Genomic DNA, 27,241 nt, shown 5'->3' with positions numbered 1-27,241 from the left:
CAGATTTTCTTTAGAACCAACAAACAACCAAACCGCACTAAGTACTGTCTTGCATTTCAGATGGAGATGTGCAACTATCTATCTGGATTAGAGGTGACACATATACTATGGAAAGTAAATACCAACTAAATCCCATGCTGGGATGCTGGGACTACAGCATGGAACAGAGACCAGATCTACAAAACTAAGGGCTTGGGAAGGGTGGATAGGAATCCGTTCTTCACTGCCATCTCTCCCAACAGAAGAACTCAGGGCCACCAACAGAAGCTAGTGAGAACCAGGTTCAAAATAACTAAAATGAGGTGGTGCTTCACACAGTACGCATTAAAGCTGTGGAACTTCTTGCAGAGGAAGTTGTATATGACTGAAGTTCTACAAGGTTGCAGAGGGAGGCTGGACAAGTACTTGGAAGAGAGGTCCACTGGATGTTACTGATTAGACAAGCCATAAAAGACTCTGGAAATGCCTTGAATTAAAAACAGTTGGAAGCTGGAAGAGTATTAGAGAGAGAAATAATTCGTGCTTGCCTTGTCTTTACTCTTCCTTAGTCATGTAGGCCCTCTGGGAGCCAGAACAGTGACTCAGGTAGACCCTTGGTCAAACTACTACAGTCACTCTTCTGACAGGAAGAGAAAAATAAATACACAATGTGACTCTAGAACTAAATATGTATGGGTTTCCCACACTGTATTTTGTCATTACTTTGCTGTCCTCAGAAGGATAACTAGTCCTTTCCTCTGCAGTGCAGAATGAGCTTGAGAAGTATCACTCAGGCTGGCAGCATATGAGAGCTTTTCTGCCTGGCCTGCAGAAGAGCTTGGTTCACATGTCACGTAATTCTATAATCTGCCCAACAAGGGACAAATTCTGCTCCCTCACTTTCACTAGCAGAACTGAATAATGCAGGCACTTAGAACAAATAGGATAAGTTCAGCTCATTTGGAACTCTGGAATAAATAGCACAGTTTATACGTGCTATAAATAAAAAACACCCCCACGCATGTGGGTAGCCTCAGCTCTTAACTAGTCAACTAGTTAATAAGTTTGATCTACTATCAATTGATTTCCTAGCAATCTAAAAAGAATTATGAAATGCTGGTGGTTTATGCTTTTAACAGTCATTTATAAAGGCTGCAAGCGCAAAGATGTAATTCCCAGAGGAGGCATCGTATACTATTGTGAAGATACTTGGAAACAACTAATAAAATCAACAGCCATGCAGAATTTTTTACATTAAAGCTTCATGAAATTCACTGTTGGCAAATGTAATGCGATCCACTTTAAGGGAATCACTGTAACGACTTTGATTTGATTCTGATTTAACTAGAATTACTAGGGAAAGACTGGTATACCATTGCAAACAGCATGATAAACAATTTCCAAAGACAACGAAAGGCAAAAGCAAGATGTTCCAGTACCTAAAGCATGACTAAACCTGATATTGATCCCTTCCAGCAAATCTGTGCCTATTTTACAAGCCCACAGTTCTGCTGTCACCTGGAATGTTTGCTATGGTTAGTCTTCCTTACCTTACTTGCTAAAATGGTAGAACAAAAAACACAGAGATGAAGACGAATTAAAATAATGTTATGGGAATGGAAAAAATGATTCCCATGTGATCACAGAACAAAGAAAGCTGCACTTCGCTGAAAGGAAAAAATAAGAAGGGACATGATAAAAAGATGCCAAATAGTAAGCGTTATAAAGAAGGTACAATAATTAGAGTTATGGAAGTGGGCATTTCCACTCATCCTCCCTCACAAAAAGGACAAAGGAGTATCAAAAAATACTGAAAAACAGCATCAAAAGGCTGAAAAAAACCTCTCTGCAAGTTAGTTTTTCGCACACACAGTAATACATTATCACTTGAGCTAAGACAGGAATATGATTTTTAAAATAAGTAAGAATTTATATGGTTTTCAGGCCTACACTGAACAAAAAGAGCATCTATACAGATGAGAGAGCAATCGCTGCCATTCCCAGCACAGACTGCTCAGTAACTTGCATTGGAAACCTCTCAGGGCAGCTTACTCTTAATTTGTCCATTACTGGGTTTCTGCCACCTTGCTCTGAAATGCTTGGGAGCTCTCACCGTGGCAGGCCATAGATGCCACACTAATCTGGTATTAGAACCAACATTTTCCTTTGAATAAGGCTGCTATTTAGCATTACCAGAGCCCTCCCAGTATCTGTTACCTGGGCGGACAGTCCTTTTCATAGCATTTCTTTTGTCGCCCATTTGGCTGTGTTGCAGGGTCGCAGAAGGAGTTTTTGATCGCTCCACTTCCCTTCCGCATGCAGTGGGCAATCTGGCGCTGCACCCCTGCGAGAGAAAGACAAAAAAAAGGAAGAGTAATCCCTGTAGGCTGGGGATGAGCTGCAGAAATCCTCTAGGATGGGGAGGACACACTGGTCATACTCCACATTCCAGAATACAGCAACAGCTGTGAAAGTCAGTTCTGCTGAATGTCTGAGCTAAGTCAGGTAAGAGCATCCTTTAATCAAGCTGAAAAGGTGTTAAGCAGAGCTCTTTTGGATCAGATAGCTCAAGCAACACATTAGAAAGCACTTTTCTTAATCTCAATTTAGTTGTCAGCCTCAGAAAGCTGAGCTTTCTGCAGGCTCTGAAGCAGGTTTAAAGGGCTACGAATGGTTCTTGGATTACTCACAGATAAGAAGCAACACAGCAGCATCAGGCTATTCACAGCAAGGGTATGTTTGCTGATCTTTTCTTTGTACTTCTGGGAAGGCTGTTTAAGCAGAATACAAACTGGAGTGTAGGAGCAAAACTATAACTCTGTGACTCTTAATGCTGAATTCCACTTTTAAGAAGTTTTGGTACAAGTCTTGACTGAAAACGATGATGCCATAATATGAGAGAGAAAATCTTTTGTTTTCTAAATAACTAATACACAACACTCATCACAAGAGGCAAACCACAGTGATGAAGAGACACACAGAGACATCCCATACATACAATATGGGTTATTTCCTAACAGTTCCACTTATAAAAACTCCCACTCATTTAACAGAAAGGAACATGAACCAAAATACTGCATTATCCTAGTGTGAATCTAAAGAAAGCCAGTTTCCAGGGGCCTGCTTTCCACAGAGTTCTGCAATAATTTGAGGTAGGTGCCGTGCTGCAAACCCAGTTTAAAAAAAGTACTGCATTATTACAGTTTGAAAGGTTGTAGCTAGACTGATACAGAGGCCTTAAAATAGTGGCATGAGGCCCAAACAAATCCCAAGGGCTAAAAAGACTGAAGAAACATGTTTATTAACTATAGTTAAATTAACTGTGCTATTAATTCACAGTAATTAATATGCAGATGGTAGGTCACTGTATCTCTGTGACATTTATCCTTCTCTTGGGAAGCAAAGGGCCTAATAGCACAGTTACTATGGTGTCGTGGATAAGTGTTAGGCTATTTTGCAGTATGTTTAGGAATCAAGCTTTTCCTTGCCTCAAACCTCCTAATAACTAGTGCAGGAAACTATCTGGAAGATAAGAACAGTAATCCATAGATAATAATACTTGGGAAATATGAAAATATTCCTCTGTACAACATATACTTACGTTCCTCTATACAGCAATGTTGCCATATATGGCAATTAAAACGTATTTCCTAAAATTTCGTGCTAGCATTATGGCTAACTTGCTTTAAGTAATTTTACAGCATTCAATTTTTCTTTCCTCGCCAAAATGTAACAATCTACTTATAAAAATAAATACAGAAAAAACAGAATACCAACTCTAATACTAGGAAATCAAAGCTAGCAACAGCGGTAACTTTTGGTGGGAGAACTGAGCATGGACTGCACGTGTGAAGGGGAGGTTGTAGTCAGATATTACTGAAAAAGGCCTCCACAACACAAGGAAATTAATAATTTCTATGCATATTTGGGTCATTCCATAGAAGCAGATGGAAAACCTGTATCTCATTTTTATAGCACCTTAAGACATCAGGTCTGTGACACTGTGAGGAAATGCTATAGCTTTTAGAGTACTTTCAAACTTGCACCTGAGACATGTAAGACAATTACTGGCAACAGCACAGGATTTGATGACTGAGTCTTCTCCAGTCATACATGAAGGTTGATTTGCTAGAACAAGGATTAGTTTCACCTAGAAGTGAGGATTCAGAGACTGCAGCCCTGTGCTCCCATTAATACTCTTCGCTGAGGCATTCAGGCTCCAGGATACATGATGTGGAAGCAGCTGCATGACTCTGCAGCATGGCTGGATGTGGCTCTCTCCTGCCCCTAGGGGACTTCAAGCAGCAGAAAGCTTTTTGGTTCAGTGCGGGACTCCCAGTGAGCAGTGCTGTTTTATGCTATGAAAAATATAACTGGAATAGTTAGCAACCTTCCTGCTAGTTGTAAACAAAGCAGTTCACAGAAATATGTTTCTGTCCCTTTCAAAATCATGATATGTTGCTGTTACAAATGCAAATAAGAGAAGAACTCTTTTGCTTTCATAAATTTTTTAGTGTCATTTCAGCTCCTGTAATTCACTTTAAAACCGCTATAAGTCTTTGCAAAAGTTTTGTTTCGAGGCTGTACATTCTCATAAAACATTTGCTGATTTCTGGCATCAATAAACTAATTTATTCACACAAACAATTTTTATTATGGAAGTTATGTGAACTCCCACTGTAGTTTCAAAATCTGGAAAGTTCTGGGATGGATGTATATATTTAAAGAAGCCATAAATGCACAGTTTTTTCATCATGACTGTGTATATTTTAGTTCCAAAGTTGGAAGGAATCATATATGCATGTATTGATGCACACATATATATGTAGGTATACAAATAATGACATAATGAAACAGTTCTTTTTTTCAGCTTGAGCAAGTTGAACTAGAAAACATTGCAAAAGGAGAAAACTAGTCACCTCATACTGACCCTGCCCTACCAAATATTTACACAGTTACATAACTTAAATGTGTAAAATCCTATTTACGGATTAAAAATTCTAAATATACTTAAAAACTCAGTAAAATTGGAAACCTAAACACTATTTCTATACAGGCTCTGAGACGATAGCTGTTTCCCTCCCTTCACCTCTTTTACTCCTCTCTGACCTCAGTGCTAACTAGTCCACGCTGACAACTGTTTTGCATGCACAAAGATGCTGGCTGTATTCATGAGGACATTGTCTCTGTGGTCATAATCCCACTGCAAAGATCTTGCTTTTTCCTCTGGAGTGGGAACACTCCATTCCTTTCTGTTCACGTCAGCACTCACTGCACCGTAGCCCTTCCCAAACCCATGTTTCTTTACACAGAAGTGTACCATCTCAGCTCTGTGAAAAAAACCCTACAAATATTTCTGGAAAAAAAAGAGAAACCAAGAATGACAACAGTAAGATCAAAGAATGGTCTTGATTTCTCTAAATCTGCTCAGAGATTGCTTCTACCTCTCTGTGCCACTTCATCCCTAACGCAGGACTTTTCAGATGGGAGGTTGACCCACTCAGCTCCTGATTTCTCACTCAGTTTGCAAAAAAATGTGCCAGTTTAAAATTATTTGGGTGTGGAAAGTTTTTGAAACAGAGGTTAGAAATCTGTTGGCTGCATAGCCCTCAGTTTGGGCAAAATTAAGGCTGAGAAAAACAGAAACAAAGGACCAGAAGCAAACATACAAAATGTGTATGCAAAAGAGCATATTTGGTTGTAAAACTAATTTGAACATGTAATTGTCACAGTTGTGCATCAAATCAGATACTCTGCAAGGAGTTCACTTTGGTATTTGAATGAACAAATTATATTCAGTGCATGCACAAGTTATGTACACAATACAAGAGCCAACCTTTACATTCTTGGTGTTATAAAACTTAGACCCATAATAGCAGCAGTCACCTTTGTTTCCTAAAATCAATGCTACAAGGTTAGTACTACGTTTCAGTTCAGAAACACCTGGAGGTAATTTTGCAAAGTAGCCCTGATAACAGTTGTGAAGGATTTAGAGGGCACATAACAATTAACCCCCAAACAAATCTTACAGTTAAGTCCTTTTGCAAAGCTTTGAAAATTTGCCAATTACTGATGTTATCTATGGAGAAGTAAATTGTTCAGGTTGCCTAATATTCTCCCTTAGTTGCAGCTGTGCTGTGCTTTGCTTCTTGTTATGTTCAATGCCACTCAAAGCTAGTTCTAAGAAACATGATCAAAGCCTTCAGACAAGGATGAAGGACTTATACTTGTAATTTCTAATTGACCATTATTTAAAGAAAGAATAATGGGTAGTTGGTCTAGAAAAAAACTCAGTGAGGCATTTAAATTAATCTTCCTATAAAAAAAGCTTAAGGGCTTTACATGGTGTCTTGACAGTAGGCTCTGGAGGGACAGGCTCTTGGCCAGAGGGTGCAGCAGTTTGCAGGACACTGTCCAGTGTGCACATTCTGACTGCAAAGCAATTCCTTTCTGCATAAAGCAAATGGCAGGCAGATAGTCAAACTGCCCGGCAGTGAGGACAGAGGAAGGCTTATGATTTTTACTATAAATTATCCCCTTCAGTGTTTGTTTGCCATGAAATGGACTGCAATGTAATTACTGAACTATTTTCTACATTGTAAATGGATATCAGGTATTCCAATGTGTTGTCCTTTTCCCTGCATGCAGTATTACATGTTTGCTACAGAAAACATTAATTTTTCAGACAATATTTTTTCCCTGTTAAATGGTGTTATTGTAGACTGGCTAGATCTACTCTTTGAGACTACAAAAGACAGGGGCACATGAAGGAAATGAAGGAAAACATGAGGACATTTGCATCTGCTCTTTCTCAGTTGCAATGGAGCTGGGGAAGTATATGGGTCAGGGCATGGCATGGTGCTACCTTGAGTCCAAGAATCTTTTGGAAAATATCTTTAGGGAGCTGCCCTGAGTTAATTCTGAGAAGAGACAGCTTCACTCTACAAAGACATTATTCATCATTGGGACTTTTTCCAGGTACGTCTCCCTTGGATAAGGAGCTGTATCACAGGGCTAAAACAATATTTTTTCTCTTAGGACAGATGAGGCTTTCCTGCATCAGCCCATTCCCATGCCTGTAGCCCCATTTGTCACTCCCTAACTCAGCTTCACTCTCTTGGCTCCAGAAAGCATTTGTTTGCATTGTCCTGATCACTGTGGCTACAAAACACCAAAGTGTCCTCGGATTTACAGCTACCATATTGACTGGTTGTGATGACAGGCCCTATGCCAAATCTTTAGGCAGGTCCAGGTTTGCCAAGAGAACAAATTTCTAGGTAAGGATCAATTTCTGCTGCTGGCTGTGGCTGTCAAAGTTAGTTCAATAGCTCACCTTTCTTGGCCCTCCCTTTTATCCTGAAAAACTATTGGTTTATTATTTACCAAATGATAACTGCAAAATTCCTTGAAGGTTATTTTACTAATATCTTTAGTCTAAATAAATGCAACTTATCTTCTTGACCCCCACTGTAGGCTTGTCTTCAGTAAGACTTGTCATGCAGCACACCGATAGCAGAAGATGATTCTGCCTACTTGAATGCACTTTATCTTAAACCCTTCGAAACTCTTCAAATGCCTGCGATTTGACACAACAGGTCTGTTACTGCCAATGGCAATAAATTCTGAATCTAAACAGAGTGTACATGCAGATAAAATCAAGCTCATCATTCAAAGCCAGAAGGAAGTTCTGTGGAAGTCAGAGAAGGGTGTTGTTTAATCCAGCAACATTGGGAACATTCAGTTCTGCCTTTATTCTGCCTCCTGGTCCCGAACTGAACTCAAGGGGATCAAACCACAACAATGCGTAACTGTGTGAGACTACCTGGTTCTAGGTCAACAATCACTACCATGTCCATATTCCCTGCTAAACATAGCAAGACTTAAGAGTTTCCAAATTTCCATAATGATGGAGAGCTAACATTTTCCAAATACACCTTCCCTGCTGCTATGCCCATTTTTTTATGCAGCAAAGCTCCAGGTATTTTTGCTGATGTGTTTGTGCTCTGATCATCCGGGCATAAACCTGCTATATTACTGTGCCAGTGTGGTGCTTAAGAGGGCCAGCTAGCTCAGATTCAGTGCCAAGCTAATATGACAACAACACAGCTGGTCCACATTCAGACAGCCCAGAGCACAACCAGATTAAGCATCGGGTACCTGCAGAAAACTGCAGACAGACTGTAATATCGGAGCTCCCCTGGTTCAAGTGATGCACTGAAGCTCTGTGCCAGGGTTTCCCTTTTTTCTGGGCAGGAAGTAAGCAACAATACCCTGACTGCATCATATATTCACAGATTACATCCTCCTTTAGACCTGTTCAGTTACTTTTATAATTGTATGTACCTAGAGGGAAAGAGAGCAAAGGGTCTAGTAATTTCTTTTCTCTTGTCCATGAAGCAATGTAGACAACTGAGAAGGTTTCTGTGCCCTTTTTGAACTGTGATGCACCTCTTGGTTCCCCTGGAAACTCACGTCACTAAGTCCACAATCTTGCCTGAAACATACCATTTCTACTTATGCAAAGAAAAAGACAGTGAGCTCAAGAAATATTAAGAGCCCAAAGACAGTAAGCAGGGGAAGCCACTTATTAAATAAAAACTGAAAAAAACCCTGTATCCTGCAGTCCTCTATTTAAGTAATCCATGTGGCAGTTAGAAATCAAAGCCAAGTCACACAGTTCTTTAGCCAGAAAGTAGTACACAGGGTTATAATTTACTTAGTGAGAAACAGGTCTGGGAAAAGTGCAGCTGATGTAAAAAAAAACAAAACAACATAATGAACAGTCTAATAACACTTTTTTTCCTACTCTTTTTGTTATAATGCCAATTGTTACATTAAACACTATTCACCACTAGGTATCAGAACTAAAACATACAGCATGCAATTAAGCAAAACACTTGTTTTGGGTACCTATTTAAAGAAAATGTTTGCGTTTTTTTTCTGCTAACCAGAAAGCACATGGTGTTTTGTGCTGAGAGACTTTCTCAAACCACCCCCCCCCCAAACAAACTACACAAATATTTGCACAAACATATCTATATGGATGTATAAATATGTCCATTATATAGATAAAATATTTTTTTTTATAACATAGGAATGTTGTTGGGATTAGGTAATTTACACTCTTCTTCTAAAATTCTACTTTTAATCTTCTAAAATTAAGGCCATACAATGTCCTTTGTTCAAACCACTGAAAAGGCATTGGTTTTGTGTCTTCCCTGACAGGAAAGATTAAAAAATTGTTACTCCTGTAATCATCACTGCTTCTAGACTCCTAACTGGATTTGTTACAACATTTGTTTATCTTTTTCTTTCCTTCTGGAAAGTAGTTAAAGAAAGCAATAATCATCAAAAAACTTCGACAATACCCTAGCATTAGGAAGAGAAAAGGCTAATTTCATGTTGTTTGTCCAATGGCTCTAACATTGATCTTCTACTGTTCTGTACAGTTTTCACACAGACGGTCAAAGAACAAGGTTCTCATCCTATCTCCAGGACTCTTGTTCTGTCCAGTGAAACTCAGGAACTAATTCAGACGGAAGGCTGCAATCTCTTCCCCCCAAGCGAAAACTTCCTTTCACACACAACATTTTTCTCATCTTTTAAAAATTATTCCCACAAAGGATGGATATAAACCTTTACTTTTGTAAAGAAACCTTCAGCCATTTTACCATTATTGTTGGTTTACTGCAAGTATTAACTTCGTCTCATTGATCTGTTAACTACTTTAAAGAAAGTTTTCCTACTAGCATTTTCTGTGTGTTACCAAAGGCAAACTTGTAGACCTGTTGTTAGATCCTACTTCATGGCTGTCATTCTGCTTGTCTGGTTTAACATGCTGCACGGAACTACAATATAACTGCAGCTGTTACCAAGCCATTGTACTGAGAGTGGGAAAGACTTCTAAGTTCTCAAGACTGATTCAAATAATTATTGAGAAATGCACAAAAAGCATTGTTGCTTATCAAGGCAGGACAGAAATGAAGAATATTTTTCGTAGTTAACATAGTAGAAAGACTCAGTAGGGAAACAAGAGTAGGTCATAAATTAGTATTGCTGCGAAGTAGGGTTATTGTGAACAATATTGACAATAAATTATGAGGAAAAGAAAACTTTAGCTTTTCATCTTGGTTCACAGAGGTTGAGAATTTCAGGGCAGGTGTTACAGAAACCTATTTGCCTTAAATGATTTAATAACATTTTATTTTAAAGCCAAAATACATTATTGTAACCATGTGATCTGATTTCCTACCAAATGCAGATTAAAGAACTTTACCTCTTTGAGGACACTGTCTGGATAACTTACAGTAAAGATGAGATTTGCCAGTAAGGAAGACAAACAGTAATAGAAAAAGGAAGTAAGGAATTACCTCTTCCACAGGTAACACTGCAGGCTGTCCAGTCTCCATACTGCCAAAAATACTCTGGCTCTCCAATCTCATTCTCATGACTTTCTTCTTTACGTACAGTATATTCGTATTTGATTCCAGGGTTAGTTTCTTGAAAAAGTAGCTGGAAAAAGAGTATGGCTTATTTAATAACTTATGATTTTAATAATCTACTGGCCCAAAGCTTTCAAAGCGTGAAAACAGAAGAATCAGCAAGGTTTAAAGCAGCCCATTCTGGAGTCTACTACCAGTTCATAAAGGCGGACTGGCAAAACTTCCATTTGTGCACTGACAGTGGCGTACATGTACCTGTCTAAGACACAGTTGTTTGCCACACACTTTTGCAAGCACAGGTGGGAGTGAGTGGGTCAGCATAATTGGTATGCTATTGACTGTAAGAAAAGATAATGCAAAGTCCATCCAAGGCACTGCCAAATGTGCTGCTGATTAAGAGCTATTGCCTATCACCATTATAAATTATAATTTCCCTACCCTTCTGAAATAGGTGTTACAAAACAACTAGTAGGTCAGAAAATTACAGACTTTATTCACACACTGCTTTCAGACACTGCTTTAATATTCTTTTTCAGTGTTCCTGGATTAAGAAGGAAAATTCCAATTGAGAAGAGCCACTCAAGAAATTTACTGTTTGGTTGATGAGAGGGAGAAAAGAAAAACATCATCAAGGGATAAAAGACTTCAGCAATGAACTTCTACTCTTCCTCCTAATTGTTTCCTTGACCTTGTTACTGACAGTGAAGACTGAGCACCCATTAGATGTGCCTTCTCACCAGACATTCAAAGTCTGAAAGTGGCTCCCATCACAGCCCTAATACTTCTTTTAATTGCATGGTGGATACCCAGGCAAACAAGCCAGGAAAGATACATTCAGAGAACAAAGGGGCAATTTAAAACTATTTTTTCAGAATTAACAGAAGCTGGTTACATTTAAGTTAGAATCTATAAAAGCAACATAAAAGAAACAAAAGGGAGCAACCTCAGTCGATGATAAATGGATCCATTTCACTTACCATAAGCTATTAATCCATCTACCTAATGCTGTATTTTCTTGCTCAGTGTAAGCTGTCACTACTGTCAGCCTTCCCTAGCTCTCACTGTTCACAGGCTGACATAAGCTCCCTTTTTGTGATAAATAGTTACTTTCCACCTGGATCTGGTTCACATCACAGCCATGTGTTGGTCTAAGCTGGCACAAAAGACAAGGAAGTTTGGGCAAAGGACTGACCAACTACAGGTGGCAGGATCCCTATCCTAGTGGCAGCACTGGATTATACCAGCCTTCAATAATCATCAGACTATGATACTGGCTATCTATTTTCAGGCAGGATGAATAACCCTCTCAAGCAAGGTGTTTATTTCTCTCCAAAATAGCTCAACTGATTTTTGCAAGACAGCATGCTAATAGAGTGGTTTACATACAAATATGTGTATTTTTCCAGCCTCCATTTCAGAGCCCCAGCACATTCTGCTGCCATCCAAACCCAGCAGGTTCTGCTAGTGATCTCCTATTTACCTGAATCCATATTGTTTCATTGGTGGGTCCTGGAGCAGTCAGATTTTCTAGATCTCCTGTTCTGTCATACTGAAATATTGTGCCTGCCACTTTGTATTCACCATTCCACTGGATGATAAAGCCTCCATTCAGATAATATTTTTCTGGGTCTTTGCTTCGCACAGCAAGGAAATTTCCCGCTTCTGCAACTTCCATGACTTTGATTCCCCTCGCACCTTTCGGAATTAGCCCAATATCAACGTATCCTAACAGACATGAAAGGTTCATGGAGGTGAACAACACAAAACGTCACTGCATTTTACTTACGTATAAGATTATCAAAATATTAGTTTTGCTTGAAAATATATACAAATGTGCTATCACAGAGCTTGTATTTCAGTTAGTTAATAGTGTGACTTTCCAAGCCAGGTTTTCCAGTATCAGCTGGGGAATACGAATACGCATTGTGTTTAAGCAATGACAGTGGCATTTAGAAGGGACATGGAGGTGAATGATTTTCTGAGCTGCACCAGGGGAAATCTGCTCCACAAATGAGCATTAACATCTCCATAACCATACCCAAGGGCTCTGGCATACTGCAATGTGAGTAATCTGGAGAAATGCCAGGGAGTCCCAGCAACTTAACAGTCTGTTGTGGGAAAGGTCTTTTCAATTTGCAAGGAATGCTTTCATCTGTCACCAACATACAGGTATGTACATAATTCCATGTACCTTCTCTTAAGTCATTTAACTTCTCTATGACTGTTTCCCATACATAGCCTTGCTACCAAAATCTGAACGTTATTCAAATACCTCAAATTACTATGATCAGTTGAACACATTTTTATAAATTACTGATTTTCATAAGGAAGTTCAACAGCTCTTCATGTATAAGGTTATCTGTAAAAAGAGATTTTTGGTATGTGTGTTAAGAATGAACCCAGAGCATCTATTACAGAATTTTGTTTGCACCACAGGCAATATACAACAGCAGGCTCTGTGCTTCTCACCTTACAGGGAACTGCTATTGCTATTGATACTGAACTGTAAAAATAGGAAGTTCACATAGAAATTTGAACACAAACTCAGATAGCTTTCTTGCTGTTGCTCCTGGCTGGGCTTTAGAAATCGGATGGATGACAGCTCTACAAGCAGGTGCACTGTGAGTGTGAGCTGCAGTTTGTGCTGGCTTACTTCAAGACTGCAATATATTTGGTTCCCCAGTTCTCATCACACACTGCTGAGGTCATGAATTAAATTCTGAGACTCATATCCTGTTCACCTTTCTTGTGAAATAAGCTTATCACTTTTGATCACTCACTCACATGAGTGAGACAAACCACACTGGGCATACTAAGCGATCTTCAGTATCAACGCTCTCCACCTACCAGAAGTACTTATATGCTGTACAACAACCTGCTGTCGTAAATAAGTGCTCCAAAGCCTTTAACATCTGAATTTTGTTTGCAGCTCTTTTGTGGGGTGATAAGTATTGGTTCTAATGTCATATGTTGCTTATGGTACAAAGAAGGATCTGTCTACTTCAGGCCCTTCCTAATTGCATTAATAATATATAATTATATATTTTTTTTTCCAGTGATTAATGTTCAAGAGGGAGAGTTTTCTGGATGTCACCTTTTGCAAGTTTCCTAGACTGACTGTGAAAATCCAAACTTTTCATTCTTTCATAAATGAAGGGAATAACAAAATCTGGAGGATTACTGAATAACTTCTATCACAGGAAACCAGCGGTCTAGGTCTATTTTAAGTAACCAAGGTCTAATGATTCTCCCAAATGTTCTATTCATTCAGTGCAGAGGAGACGTGTTATGAACACAGTGTATGACTGTGTAACTAAAGACCTGATTAGAAGGCATACTCTCAAGCAGGCCAAATTAACACAGCATGGAAAATCTTAATTGTGTCACGTCCTGACAGCTTGGCTTTGCAACGTTGGTGTCCTTTTCCAGTAGGTTTTTTTTGGATGTAATTAGAATAACATTTGTTCAAAACACAAAGTATAAAAACAATAAACCATAATTTTCTTTCTGTTGTAATATAAAAATCTGTATCCTCTCAAGTGTTTGCATATTTATTTTTGTCTGAATCACCTGCTGTTGCTCATAAAACTGATTTTAAATGTATTGCAACTGTCTGGTGATAGATGTTACCATTTGGTCAATGTATCACACTCCCTTCTCCCTGGCCCTCCCTTTTTTGGCTAGCTAAATTATCTCCTGATTTCCCAGAACCTCACACTAATTCCCAATGAATGTTATCTGCTTTTGAAAGCAAAGCTAATCAGCAGCAAGCTTTTGAGTTTGTCACTCAACATAATAAATTTTTGTTTAAGAACGATGTGGACTGTGTTTACATAATTGTTCCTGGTTATATGGTTTCATCTGATAAAGATCTAGAGATCTGAGATTCAATAACAGTCAAAAGGTCAGCTGTCTAACCTACATGCTGTGCTCATTAAATCCTGGAGCATCCATATTGTGGGTGCTACCACGCACTTGTGAAATGGCAACTCTCAGATGCTATTAATCTTTCCCTTTTTAATTAAAATTAAATCTATATGCTCCTAACACAGACGAGAGTACAACATGAATAAATTCATGCAACCCTTGTTGTAGGCACAGCTCTACTAGGACTGAAGAGCTTGCTCTCTTTTCCCATTGCTGAGAGAGAGGAGTAATGTCATTCAGGTGGTTAGCACAGTATTGCAGATCAGATGATAATCAGATCTGGCTATTTCTCCTTATCACAACAGCTCCCATCCTGCTCTCAAGTTTGTTGTATCTGCAAGCTTCTCTCTCTTAAAAACACACGTTCCTGAGGCACAATTTTCCTTTAAGCCAGACTCTAGGCACTACCACAAGAATATTACATGGAAAACAGCACAGGCTCGCAGTGGCATATCGGGTTTGCCAGTTAAGGTATGGTTGCATACAGCCTTCCCATGGAACAGAGGGAGCACTGCAGTGTGTGATGGTAATAGGAAAAAAATTATAGTCTAGATACAGTCTCCTAAGTGACGATCCAGGAGACCTTCCAGTCTCTCAGATCAGTATTTGCATCATGGCTATGTCCAGACTCCATCTCTGGGCTAGGTTCAGGCACATACCAGATCTCCGTCTGCACTTTGGTTAGATGAAAAGGAAACAGGTAGCAAGGAGACCATGGCACACATTGATTCAGTCCCGGCTAAGCTGGTCAGGAGATAATGGGACCAGGATAAACCTCCAGGTTAGGGTGAGTATAGCCACAGTTTCCTTGTTTGCCCATCCCTTTGCTGAAATTCAGCCCTTCACAGGAGTGACATGCACCTGATCTTGCCTTCTGACTGGCAAAGTAAGACACCTCCACCCCTATTGTACAATCCCTCATTTCCTAATTTTCATAAATTTGCTACTGGAAGTTGGAAAATTCATTTCCCCCTACACACACAAAAGGGTGAAGACAGGACAATTACCCATCCTTCTGACCACCACTTGTTTCCTAGCCACTCCTCCTTCCCAGCCAGATATCTTGTCTGATCCTCACCTCATTCCCCCTTTTGGCTATCCGTTTAGTCCACACTCCCTGCGCTTGCCACAGTCCTAAACCCCGGTCCCTTGTGCCTCATTCTCCTACCCTAATGCTTCTTCTCATCCAGCAGCACAATTTAATCTCCTTCCAAAAGAGTTTGCACACCGTGCAAACATTTTGCTGTACACAGTAATACTCCTTTGCATTCATCACAACAACATGAGTAAGAACAGGGATTTCGACTTTTAAATACTCCACCTCAAAATAAAAGCAGATTTCTTCTACCTTAACAACAAGAGAGCTTGTGACTTCTTTGCCCAGGCCTAGACCTTGCTTTTCAATGCCCTGCTCATGTTGCAACCTTTCTGCCATAAGAGTTCAGCTGAAGCAACTTAAATGATTTTCAAACAAACCTCCTGAAAACGAGGTGCAGACGAGGTACTTGCTAATATTAGTGTCAACAGCTGAGACCATTTGTGCACATCAGACCTCTGATTTGTTTTCCATCATGAAACTCTAATGGAATCCATTATACAGATGATGCTGCCATTCCTGTGGCTGTGCGGGGAGCCCCTGGACTGCTATTCCCATTTTGCATCCACAGGAAAGACAAAGAATTTTAAAGAAAATCCAAGTAATAATACAGATTTTAAAACTTCTCTTTCTGAACATGAGGTGGTAAGACTTCAGATAAAACTGATCACCCTGCCCTGCAGTGAAAGGCTGAATTATTAAAACTCTTTCCTAGCATTTCATTAGTCTGACCTGGCAACTTAGTCAACTTGCAGACAGACTACACATTGCTACAGCACCAGACCCAAGAAAGGCCCTGCTGGACTTAGGTTCTGAATAAAGCTTTAAATCAAAACATATTAGCTTTGATTTCGTATTTCTCTGTGCCATTAAACATAGAAAAAAACTCTTCAAATCTTCCGTGCCAGTGACTGGCAGCAAGCTTTGGTCCAGTTTTGTTACCTATATTGAATTTATGAGCCTGAAGTCTTTATGTTTACATAAACTGTTCAGTAGCCACTCTGCCATAAATCTGTACCGCAAGACAGAACACCACAGTACCTGTCAGAGACAAAAAGAAGCCAGACAGATACTGTGAACAAAACCATTTTCCTATTCTATTTAACACCTGTAAACATCTGCAAGATCCACACATTGTCTTAAAAGCTGAAGAGCCCACCAACCCATGCCTTTCCTGACACTTTTCCTTATTTTGTCTGCAATGGAGTCAACATCTGTAGAAGGGAAAGAATCTGCAGAATCAATCCATTTTTTACTGAATCTAAAGAAAGTGATGAAATAATTTTACTTAACACTCAGTATTCCGCAGCAGTATCTGTCAGTGAGGCTTACTGAATCTTGGGGCAAGGAAAAACTAAGTGAGGATTAAACACAAAATGAATTTAAATAAAATAAGAGGCACTTATCCTCCCACGTATTACAGTACTGGACCTTTTTAGTAAAACTGTTATATGAAAATAAACTTCACATCATCTGCAGCCTTGGAGAACCCACGCACAGTCAAAGGAAGAGAGAATTTTAAAGTAGCAGAAGCAAAAGATCAGAGGCTGGAGGATTACTGTAGTATTGGAGGAGAGGGAGCTCTAGATTTTCCTTTGTAAATCTCACACACATATACAGCCTGCACTCCTGCATGGTTGCAGGCATCTTCACAGTTCACCTGTGGGATACGGAGAGGAGGAAAGCAAAGCCAAGTACACAGTACAGAAAAAAACCTGAAATACTAAAAGTGCTTTTCCCCCAAACTTTGGAAAATTTTCTCAAACCAGCTCTAAATTATTAGCACAAATCATATTTGTGCAAATTAGAATTATTTTATTAAAAAAACCCACAAACCTAAAAGCCAGCCAAAGCCACACCCTCACCACAGTTTCTCCCTCCTCACTAGCACAGTACCAATTATTGCTCACATACTTCAAATATTGCTCAGAGACTTCACATCTCTGCACCATCCTCTTTCTTCAGCCACAGACCTTGCTCTAAGCACACTCTCCAGTGCCCCATCTTCTCACCTCTCCCCCTCCTGTGCTGGTTTCCCATTCAAAGCTGTTCATCCTGGCTGTCTCTTCCATCTCCAGCTCACCACCATGGTTCTCACTCAGTTTTAGTCTCCCACTGCCTCTTCTAGACTCTCTGGCTCCCGTTCATCCCACACAAGGCAACTTAAAGCCTGAACGTCTCACTGCTGTCAGTGAAGAAAGGCTCAGTCCTCTGAGTGCTGATTCAGACCACCTTAACTCTGCAGGGAGTTACTTTTCTTCCCTTTCAAGCCAGAGGCATCCCAGAGAAAATTTTAGAGCAACCAGAAGTGCAAAATTCTGCATGGGGAAGAGGTGGCACATGGCCACCAGAGCCAATGGCTATCAGATTTATGACACTTAGAAATGAATCCCCAAACCACTCACTCCCGCATTTTCTTGGTGCTCTACACTGTTCAGAGATTTGGTCCAGATTTTCCAGGGCGATAAATTACATTCATTTTGCAAATGCACTTGCTATTTTGGCTTTTATTATCATCTGCGTAACTTGCATAGGGCCTGTTGGTCTCTGACATGATTTTTATTAGACAAGGTGAACTTAAAAAGCACAGACCACAGATCTTTTCTGGCAGAAGCATGACTCACTATGAAACACCCATTTACAATTTCCTACGTGGATCAATCACTCAGTTAGCAATGAGAATTGCTTAATCCTTTTTATGTAGAGAAATGATTTCACCAACTGAAGAGTTTAAAAGAATAACCCATTTTACCAAATCCTTCACTTTGATTAAACATCATCTTCACTGTACGACAAGCAGAGCCATCTCCCAGGCAAACTCCACACTGGTCTTCGGTTGCGTTGGAATTTATCTCATAATCACAGCCAATAGCCTAGAAGGAAAAAGTTTCAGAATAAATGTGGCATCCACAATGAAATACTCAGACCTCATGTATTGCTGCCTTCAGTGTACTCTGCTCTTCTAAGAAGGGGGAGAATCAATTTTGTGGAAGAGTATATATCCTATATAAACAAACTAATAGTAGAGATAGTTCTATCTAGGTCAAACTCATGTGTATGATATGAAGGTGAAAAACAAACAAACAAACAAGCAACAACCACCACCATGTCATGAAACATACAGTAGTGACCAGTTACTTGAGATGGAAACGTGCCACCCAAATGGCCTCAACATCTAGGATTGGCCAATACATATAAGATTGGTGTCTGCTTTCTTATGTTGTAGAAGCATCCGTACCTTCCCAGGAATACAATGCAGTAACAGAACTGAAATCTCTGTGTCAGCTTTTTGTGGCTGTGAGACAGTGCAGAACCTCTACTGCAGTCAAACCCCCTGGCAAAGAGAAACTCTTCAGCAGGCATGAAGTTTTATACCCATGACAGCTGCTTCTCCAGCTTGCCAGCATGGGGGAATGGGTCAAGAACAAGTTCTGGTAAAGACCGATTTTCTAGTTCATGCTTGCTACAGGGAGAAAGTGAGAGAAAAATTTATTCATACTGAGTCAGGACAAAACTTCTTCCTTGCCCAAACCAAAAATTCTGTGCACTAATACCTTTAAACTTCAACAAAACCTTCATTTGGTTTTGGGGTGGTTTTTGCCTCTCTTCAAAAACTAGCTAGGTTGCAGAACACAACCTTATGTCCAACACTTAATGGTTGTTAATAGTATCTAAGATATCTGGAGGCCTGTGATTTAGATGAATAACAATAAGTCTGGTGGTATGTAAAGTTTTTCTCAGCTGATTTTTCTCAAAATAAGCTTTCAGGTGTGATACCTGACAACTTCTATAACACTCTCTTGATGTATGAAAATCTGGGTATCCCCTCATTTGATTTTGATCTTATTTTACCTCCAGTACATCAGCTACTGCAATCTTCTGTAAGCTTCTGACAGGAAAATCCATCTATTAGACTAATCTAGATATAAAGGCTCCTGCATTCTCTAATTTTTTTCCATCATTTTCAGCTCAGGAAACACCTGAACTTTTCCTCTATGCACCAGTGATTTAATGAACAGCTAGAGAAGCTGCAAAAATGGAAGCAAGGAAAGGCCTCAAGTTACAAATGGTGTTAAACCATGTCACTTGCGTTTTTACAGAGGATTCAAAAAAGACTCAGCCATCACTTAATGCCAACACTTAGCCAGCACCTTTGATACCTGCTCTGAAAAACAATGGCCATGCCAAAAGGTTCTGCAGCAGCCTCACCTTCTCTCTCCTTTCAGCGAAGGCTACTTTCAAAAAAGGGAAAGTTTGGTAATAGTCTGTCTTTCACACAGACACATCTCGGCACCAAGGACCATGCTTATGAGCAGTACAGAACATTACAGAGATAAGCACATGTTAAGAAGGTGACTACATTTTTGCCTCCAAGCATGTAGCTATTTGACCAAGGATGGATTTAATGAAGTATTCAAAGTACACAGATGCCACTGTGATAAGTACAGGATGTTTCTTTATCTTGCCAAGAGTTCAGATCTGACTCTTCACCTGCTATCTACAGATGCACTGCAGTTTACATTTAACAATTCCTAGGAATTTAAAGAGGTAGGTGTGTAGCTATTTTCTTAAAGAGATGCATTCGGAAGTATATTTACCATACTATCAGTACATTTTTTAATTATCGACACACAGTTAGTAAAGTCATTGCTATTAGGTTTATTACTAGACCAGAGGAGTAATCACCCTCTCTGGGAGTCCTGAAAGTTGAAGTTTATTTTCTATTCTAGGCATATATTCACTATTAAACACGAAGCTGGGGAAAATCTGAAAATGGAACCCTTGCACTTCATGTTCTGCTATTATAACATATTACTAACAAGTGTTTTGGAGCGTCTTAAAAAAAATTACTTGTCTTCAAATTGTATCTTTTTTGCCAAATTGAAGAGGTTTCTGTTCATCTTTATTTACTGTTCATGCTTGTTTGAGTGGTTGCACCTAGAAATAATTTATCTAGTTCAGGCTGTCCATCAGACATTTTGAAATGAACATCACTGAGTCTACCTCCCTTGGGATTACTGTGTAGTATAAAAATTCCCAAATGCTGAACAAATTAGTCCTGAACTACTGCACTGGCACTAGCAAATGAGTCCAGTAGCAGCACCACAGTATCATCAGTTTCCTGCCTTTGGGGTGCCAATTAGTGTCTCTGCGTGGGCCGTACTCTGTATCAGCTCAGTCAGAATCAGCTCAGATCTTTCCCTCTTGGCCATACATTTGCTTTAGCAACACATCCATGGCATCAAAATACGACATCGCTATGACATGAAGGGAATCCCTTTGTCCCTTCCAGTTATAACCACAGAAGCTTGTATTTTGTTTTTCCTCTGATATTTGAAACATAGTTTGTATCTGATCAGACATCACAGACTTACCTATACATGCAGCAGGGTGAGGTGCAGGGATCCCCAAGAATGAGGCACTGCAGACAACTGTGGCAGGGCAGGCAATTTACTGTGTCACAGTAAATAAAGCCTTCATTTTATTCCCTAGCTCTGGGGTGCTGCTGGTGGTGCAATGACCTTCATTCTAGCAACAGGGCCTCATCTTACAAGGCCATTAATGACCATCACAAAGTGTATATTCTCATGTGTCAGAATAAACAGCTCCAGTAGTCATTCATTCTAAGTACATTTACATGAACTTTAATTTCCAGGCCATGTTTTACTTTCCTGCTCCAGTGAGTATCACATTATTTTTGTCATCCATTAGATTAATTTCTAGATGCTTCCTCCTCCCCTATAGTTACTTTCCTCATTCTTCTGATTCTTCTAGATGCACAGTAGGCATATTTTCTAAAACTGCCTTAAATAATGTGCCTTAAATTTCTGCCAAATTGCCTGTTAAAAGGGATCTGGCGACTAAATGCAGGTTATAAAACAAGAAAAAAATCAGCAGCAATTAGGCTCTGATTCTTTTGCACACGTATGTGCTTGTGCACCCTCTGCCAGTGAAACATGCTGTGCTACAGCAACCACTGTGTGCCATAGCACGTGCAGTGCAAATTAGCATCCCTCCATGCAGCCCTTTGCCATTGCCCCATTCACCAAGAGCCTTTTTGACACACCTGAGACTAGCTTTATTTCTGGTCCCAGCACACAGTGCGGAGGGAGAGATAATGACCTGAATTTCCTGGCTACATTACAGGAAGGAGAAACAATTTCTTTTCTGCTGCTCAGTTACTAAAGGGAAAACAGCCAGAGATATTACCCTTTTGCCACTTCCACAGGGAGAGACTTTTGTGTCAGATTGGCAGCGGGGGGCAGATACAAAAAGTCCTTGCTGTCGCTGAAGGGTACGGGCTGGATGTACTGCCTGAATATCAAAGTTACGTGGATGATATATTGCACTTTTAAGCTCTTCCTTCCGTTTGTCTCCCCCACTGGTCTCCAAATAAAGAAATCATGTTCATGTCATGTTGGCCATGACATTGCCTTGAATGGGGAGAAATGTGTCCTGATGTGCCTGTTTCTCTTATAATTTGTCTAGGTGGGTCTGAATCAATGTCCTGTCGGGCTAGCACTGGGAGGAGGAGAATGAACCATAGTGAGAGGTAGTAAAGCTACTACAAAAAATCAGAGATGTGTAATTTGCTTTTCAGCAAGAGAAAAAAACCACTTTCCTCCCTAGTACTACACAGCTGTGTAATTGTCCAATACAGTGTTAGTCTCTCAACATAACAATCGTGAATTACCACAGAGAACAGATCACAGATTTGCATGACTGAAGGTCATTTAAGCCTATTAAAATTCTGTGCGGGAGAAGAATGCCTGTTAGAAACAGCAGAGAAGCCAGGTCCTCCACCCTCAGTGTCTGCACGCTCTCAGTGTGTACACCATGTAAGCCTTCACTTTTAGACAATGCTATGGCTTGTATTTGACCAAACTCCTCAGTCATGTACGTATCACTGCTCAACAAACATACTCTGATGGCAGTATCTTTGCTTACTAACACTGGGGGAGCAACTGACTGCTCTAGTAAGAATTAAGAGTGCACTGGTGATGTATAATTTAAAACACAGGAAGACAGGATATGTGCTTTAAAGATCTTCCAAATAAAGGGAAAAAAGTGACACTCAAAGGATGAGCATGGAGGAATATGGTTAAATAGCAAACTAGTCATGGTATATCTTGATGATTTTAGATTAAATTACTGACAGATCTTGTTGACTCCCTCCACTCAAAGCTGTTTATGAGTCAGCTATCATGACAGCAGAGGCTCTAAGAAGGTACCTGAAGGAAGGCCAGGCTAGGTGCAAATACAATAAAAGGATTAAGGGGACCGCATCTCTCATCTCCTTATTAGCACCACCTGGAACAAAACATGGTTGCAACTGCAGGCACATAGCTTTGAGATCCCCCTTTGCAGCCACTGGTTCCAGCACTGAGTGATTTAACAGCATTACATGCGTTTAGGGAACTCCTCTTCTGTGTAGGGACAAAGCTGAGAGAAGACCCAGCTATTTTATACGCCAGGCCCTCAAATGAGTTAACAGTTCTACCCTGTCTTTGAATCGATGAGGCAAGTTCTAAAGGAATACCATACCAACATCTCACTGGTAAGGCTTACTTCTGCACTGACGCATAGGTGGCACTTCTAAAAAATTAGGACCCATATATTGGACAAATTGCAAGGGCCAAGTCAATCAACACTTGTGTGTGTTTGCACTTACTTCCCACTTGAAGATGCACATTATGGCTTTGCCAAGGTGGCTAGGAAAGTATCCAGTATACCCCAGGTAGCTAAAACAAGGCATCTCAATCCACATTTAGCCCTCATGATAAGACCAATTTCTCTGATTGCTCTGACCAAAACCATGGTAAACTGCAAAATCAGATTGAAATCAGCTGAATTTAGGAGATTAAATTCTTGATTGAATCTGATTCTATTTATCTTGTTTTGACAAATCCACTAGGAAAACTCTGAACTAGGTTTTTAAAAAATACCTACTCTGCGCACTAACACGTGAGCAATATAGACAGTGGATCTAATGTACGGCATCTCACCATTTTAATTTTTTGCTCCATTTCAGACCTAAGTGAAGTGTTATTTTAGTACTCAGAACAAACGTGAAATGCTTTTGTGAGATATAGTACTGAAAACCAGAACAGGGCTTTAATAGACATCGCCACTAACGTTTGTGAACTCCTTTTTCACATCATTAGCAACATGTTGCTATCGGCACACAAGAATGATGTACCAGACTAATTATATTAAATGCATTTCCAGATTTATTCACCGTGACCTGTAATGTATGTATTGTGTTTAACTATCTGGACTAAAAACTAGTGAATTATACGGAAATACTTGAAAAAGCTTCTCCTCAAGTGTTATGTTGGGTACCTATTTCAGATAAAAGCACGCTATTTTTCAGAAATGTGTGCTATTTGGTCTCATTTGTGGCAGCTGCATGATTATATTGTTCACTTCGTGATTCTGACTCCAGTCAAATCTGTCTGTCAGAAGATGTGAAGCAGTAGTCAACATGTGAAATGTTGACAAAACTGTATTTATGACAGCACCAGTACCTTGGAGGAAATTCTTCAGAAAGGCTTTGAGTCCCCAGAACTATTGATGCTAAAGTGTATCTAGTATCTACAAACTGTAATGAGAATTAGCTTTCCTTTCACCTCTGATCTATCGCTTCTGATGAATTAAGTTTTTCTATTTCTAAAATAGGTATAAATTTGAACTGTCACGGGCAAGGTTCAATACAGAAAGCATACGGAAACTAAAATTAACCATAGTGATCCCAGTCCACCTGGGCTGGAAATCAGAAAATGAAAGTGTAACATCATAAAGACAGCCTTCTGAGTTTAGCCCTTGGCCTCTTCCAAGTGAAGGTCAAAAGCACTGATATGGCACGCAACATTTACTACGTGTTTCAATATGCTAAAGATGTGTTTCCATCTGGCTTGAACTGCTCAAGGCCAGGTCAGGTCTTTCACCATCATAGTTACAAGGCCCATCCTGGCTCTCAGCAAAGTCAAGCAGAATCTCTTCACTGTGAATTTGAGCAGGGTCTCAGTAACTGCCTTTCACAAATGCATGTCCTGCAAGGAAAGCTTAAAACAAATATTTTATTGCTGCTCTCTGAGGCACTGGCATTCTATTAAAATAGAAAGTCTTCAAAGAGGGTATACCAATGACCTACTAAAAATGTGGAGTTTCCATCACTAGAAGTCTTTAAGAAAAGAACGTGAAAAATGTCGAAAAAGGAACATGATCCTGTAAAGGGATGAAACAGATGACTTCTTGAAGTCCCTTCTAGTTGCATTTTTGTATGATTCAATGACTTAGGATATACAATCCCAAGCTCCCTACAGTAAGCTAATATAGTTTCCACAACACACCAAGTCCTGCTTTTGTTTCCAAAGATGTTAAAAGCAAAAAAACTATCAAGCTTCAAGGGATTACAGGACACAAATCCCCAGTTTGAAGAAATAAACCGTAGTTGTAAATACATCCCCTACAAGTAAAGTACTCATTTTATTTATGAGAAATTCACTAAAACCAATGCTAAGACTGTGGGTGTTCCAGCATTTACAGAACACACCTTCAAATGCCACAAACACACACATCATCCTGGAAACCTACTACCAACATGCAGAATATACAGAGAACTTTATACTTATTCTTCAATAAACAGAACACTATTGACCATATACTCTGTGCTGGCCCATTATCTCATTGTACAGCATTATTCAATTTACTGTTGTAAACTAAAATAATTTTTTCTGCCCTCAAGTGCAAATGTCTAATCCTATTACAAGTCAGTTCAGAGCTGCTACATAATGTGTAATGTTAAACTGCATTTTCATTAAAAAACCACAGAGAGTGGTGACACCAATTACAACCCTAAAGCTACAATCCTTTGTGAAAACATCTCATCAGAAACAAACAGATTTTTTAAACTGATGTTTTAAAACAACAGAAGAAGAAGAGAGGAGTTAAAAGGTACCAAAAGTAATTAGTACTCAGTCTAATGGATTCATTAAAAAGGATGGAAATGACTCTTATGTCTATTTAGAAAAGCTGTTTCTATAAACTTGTTTCAATGATCATTAAAAATGTGATAAAATGGAGTACTTGGCCTCGATCCTCCAAAATAATTTGTTAAACATTTTTTCGTAACTTTCTAAAATAGAATTGTAGAGAAGGAAACATGCAAACATACCCAATACCTTACACATGCCATTAATACAGATATCTCGGCTGTGCCTTCCTTCAAAGCAAGGAGTACCATCAATGACTGCATCAAGCATCTTCTCTGAAAAATGGCCGTCTATTGGGCGACAGTGGAGCTCACAGGGGTTTGCTGAAAGGCAAACAAAGATACTTTCTCAGAAAATACTTCAGCAGGACATTGAACTGCAATGCACAGCGAATGACAGTACGTCTCTACTGCACCTTCCACTCATTTTCCCTGCCATTTGACAGAAATGGCCTAATTAGAAGCAGTTAGCAGAGCCAGGGTCGTATTGCTGACAGAGTGACACAGGCCTGATAAATGCCACTTGTGGACTTCTAGGAAGCAGTTGGAGGCTGGTGCCCTCATGCCTCCATGCTCTCCATTACTGGTACGCTAACAGCCAGCTGGCTGAGTCGAGCAGTAATGAGGCTGTCAGCTGTGATGGAGAAAGGGACCAGAAACCAGCAAAACCAACTGTCATTAGTGAGGGGAAAGGAGGAATTTGGGGGTGAGATTGCTAAGGGCACTGACAAGCAACAGTTTTCCACCAGCTGATGACTGAGTGATTTCAGAGATAATTTATAACTGCTCATCACTGCTGCTAGCGTCTCTCAGAGAGCAGTCAAACGGTTGCTTCTTATCTTCTGCATGTCGGCAGAGTGTCACATCACTGCCTATTTTCAACTATCTGCTGGCACTTAATAAACTATTTCAAACACCGGACTTTTTTCCTGCTTGGCAACTTACGAAATGGGGATAATATTGGCAGGTCTGACAGACCCAGGCTGTTCTTGGATAGATGTGCACAGAAGTAACAGGAAAAAGCTGTAGCAAAAGCAATCTGTGGGTCTCTGAAACAATATTTTCTGCAATGGACCAGCCTTAGTCTATCCCATCCATGGAGTAAGAGCAGCCAAACACACACTGCCCTGCCTCACAGACACTGGCCCTTGGGAATGGGAGATTTTGAAACTCAGGCCTTGGAGAGTCAAAGGACACAAGTTTCATAAATAAGTTGTGTACGTGGAAGGTGAGTTAGAACTGAAACCAGGGTCAAAGCAAAGACAGATATAATCCCCGCTCTTGTATCACTCCCTGGAAACCCTCCAGCAGAGCCAGGGCTATCTGACCAAAAAAAAAAATTATCCGCTGTCATATAGATGAGGGACAGCAACAGAGGACCTGTCTTCTGGTTTTGGTCTATTCCAAGACCCCAGTCTAGCCAAGTGCTAAAGCAATTTGTTCATGCTCAGCAAGGTGAAATGCTTTGCTGAGCAAAGTAGTGGGCCTTAAAACAGCCAGTCAGGAGGGACTTCAAGGCACCATTATTGAGCCATTTTAGTACAATCTCCCTGTGTGCTGCAGAGGTGCCTCTGCTGAGGGACAGTTTCATCCTGTGCCTGACAGAGCTGACAAAAGCCACTCCCTTGGTCTCAGAGGGATGCGGGGTAACTATAAATCTTCTACATCCTGGCTAATGAATTTCTTTCTCCCTCTTCCTCCTCTTCCTCCTTTCTTGACCTGGCAAAGAACTGTGTTTAAAATTAGAGGAATTTCTAGTAATGAGAGAAATTCAAACTTCTGGTAATGCAAAGAAACCAAATA

At 39.9% G+C, this 27,241-nt stretch overlaps 1 protein-coding gene across 1 annotated transcript in view; it reads right to left on the bottom strand.

Annotated features, from left to right (window-relative positions):
• ADAMTS12 (ADAM metallopeptidase with thrombospondin type 1 motif 12) overlaps positions 1 to 27,241 on the bottom strand; it is a 170,428-nt gene that overhangs the window by 26,274 nt on the left and 116,913 nt on the right. Inside the window, exons 13-17 of the mRNA XM_050913345.1 lie at positions 25,629 to 25,762; positions 18,197 to 18,317; positions 11,902 to 12,146; positions 10,350 to 10,491; positions 2,197 to 2,323 (exon numbers count right to left, since the gene is read on the bottom strand). Of these exons, the coding sequence (XP_050769302.1) occupies positions 2,197 to 2,323; positions 10,350 to 10,491; positions 11,902 to 12,146; positions 18,197 to 18,317; positions 25,629 to 25,762 (769 nt within the window). The remainder of the gene's footprint in view (positions 1 to 2,196; positions 2,324 to 10,349; positions 10,492 to 11,901; positions 12,147 to 18,196; positions 18,318 to 25,628; positions 25,763 to 27,241) is intronic.

The sequence above is a fragment of the Gymnogyps californianus genome, chromosome Z, assembly GCF_018139145.2.
Source record: "Gymnogyps californianus isolate 813 chromosome Z, ASM1813914v2, whole genome shotgun sequence".
Lineage (NCBI taxonomy): Eukaryota > Metazoa > Chordata > Aves > Accipitriformes > Cathartidae > Gymnogyps > Gymnogyps californianus.
This window is presented reverse-complemented; position numbering and strand designations above follow the sequence as displayed.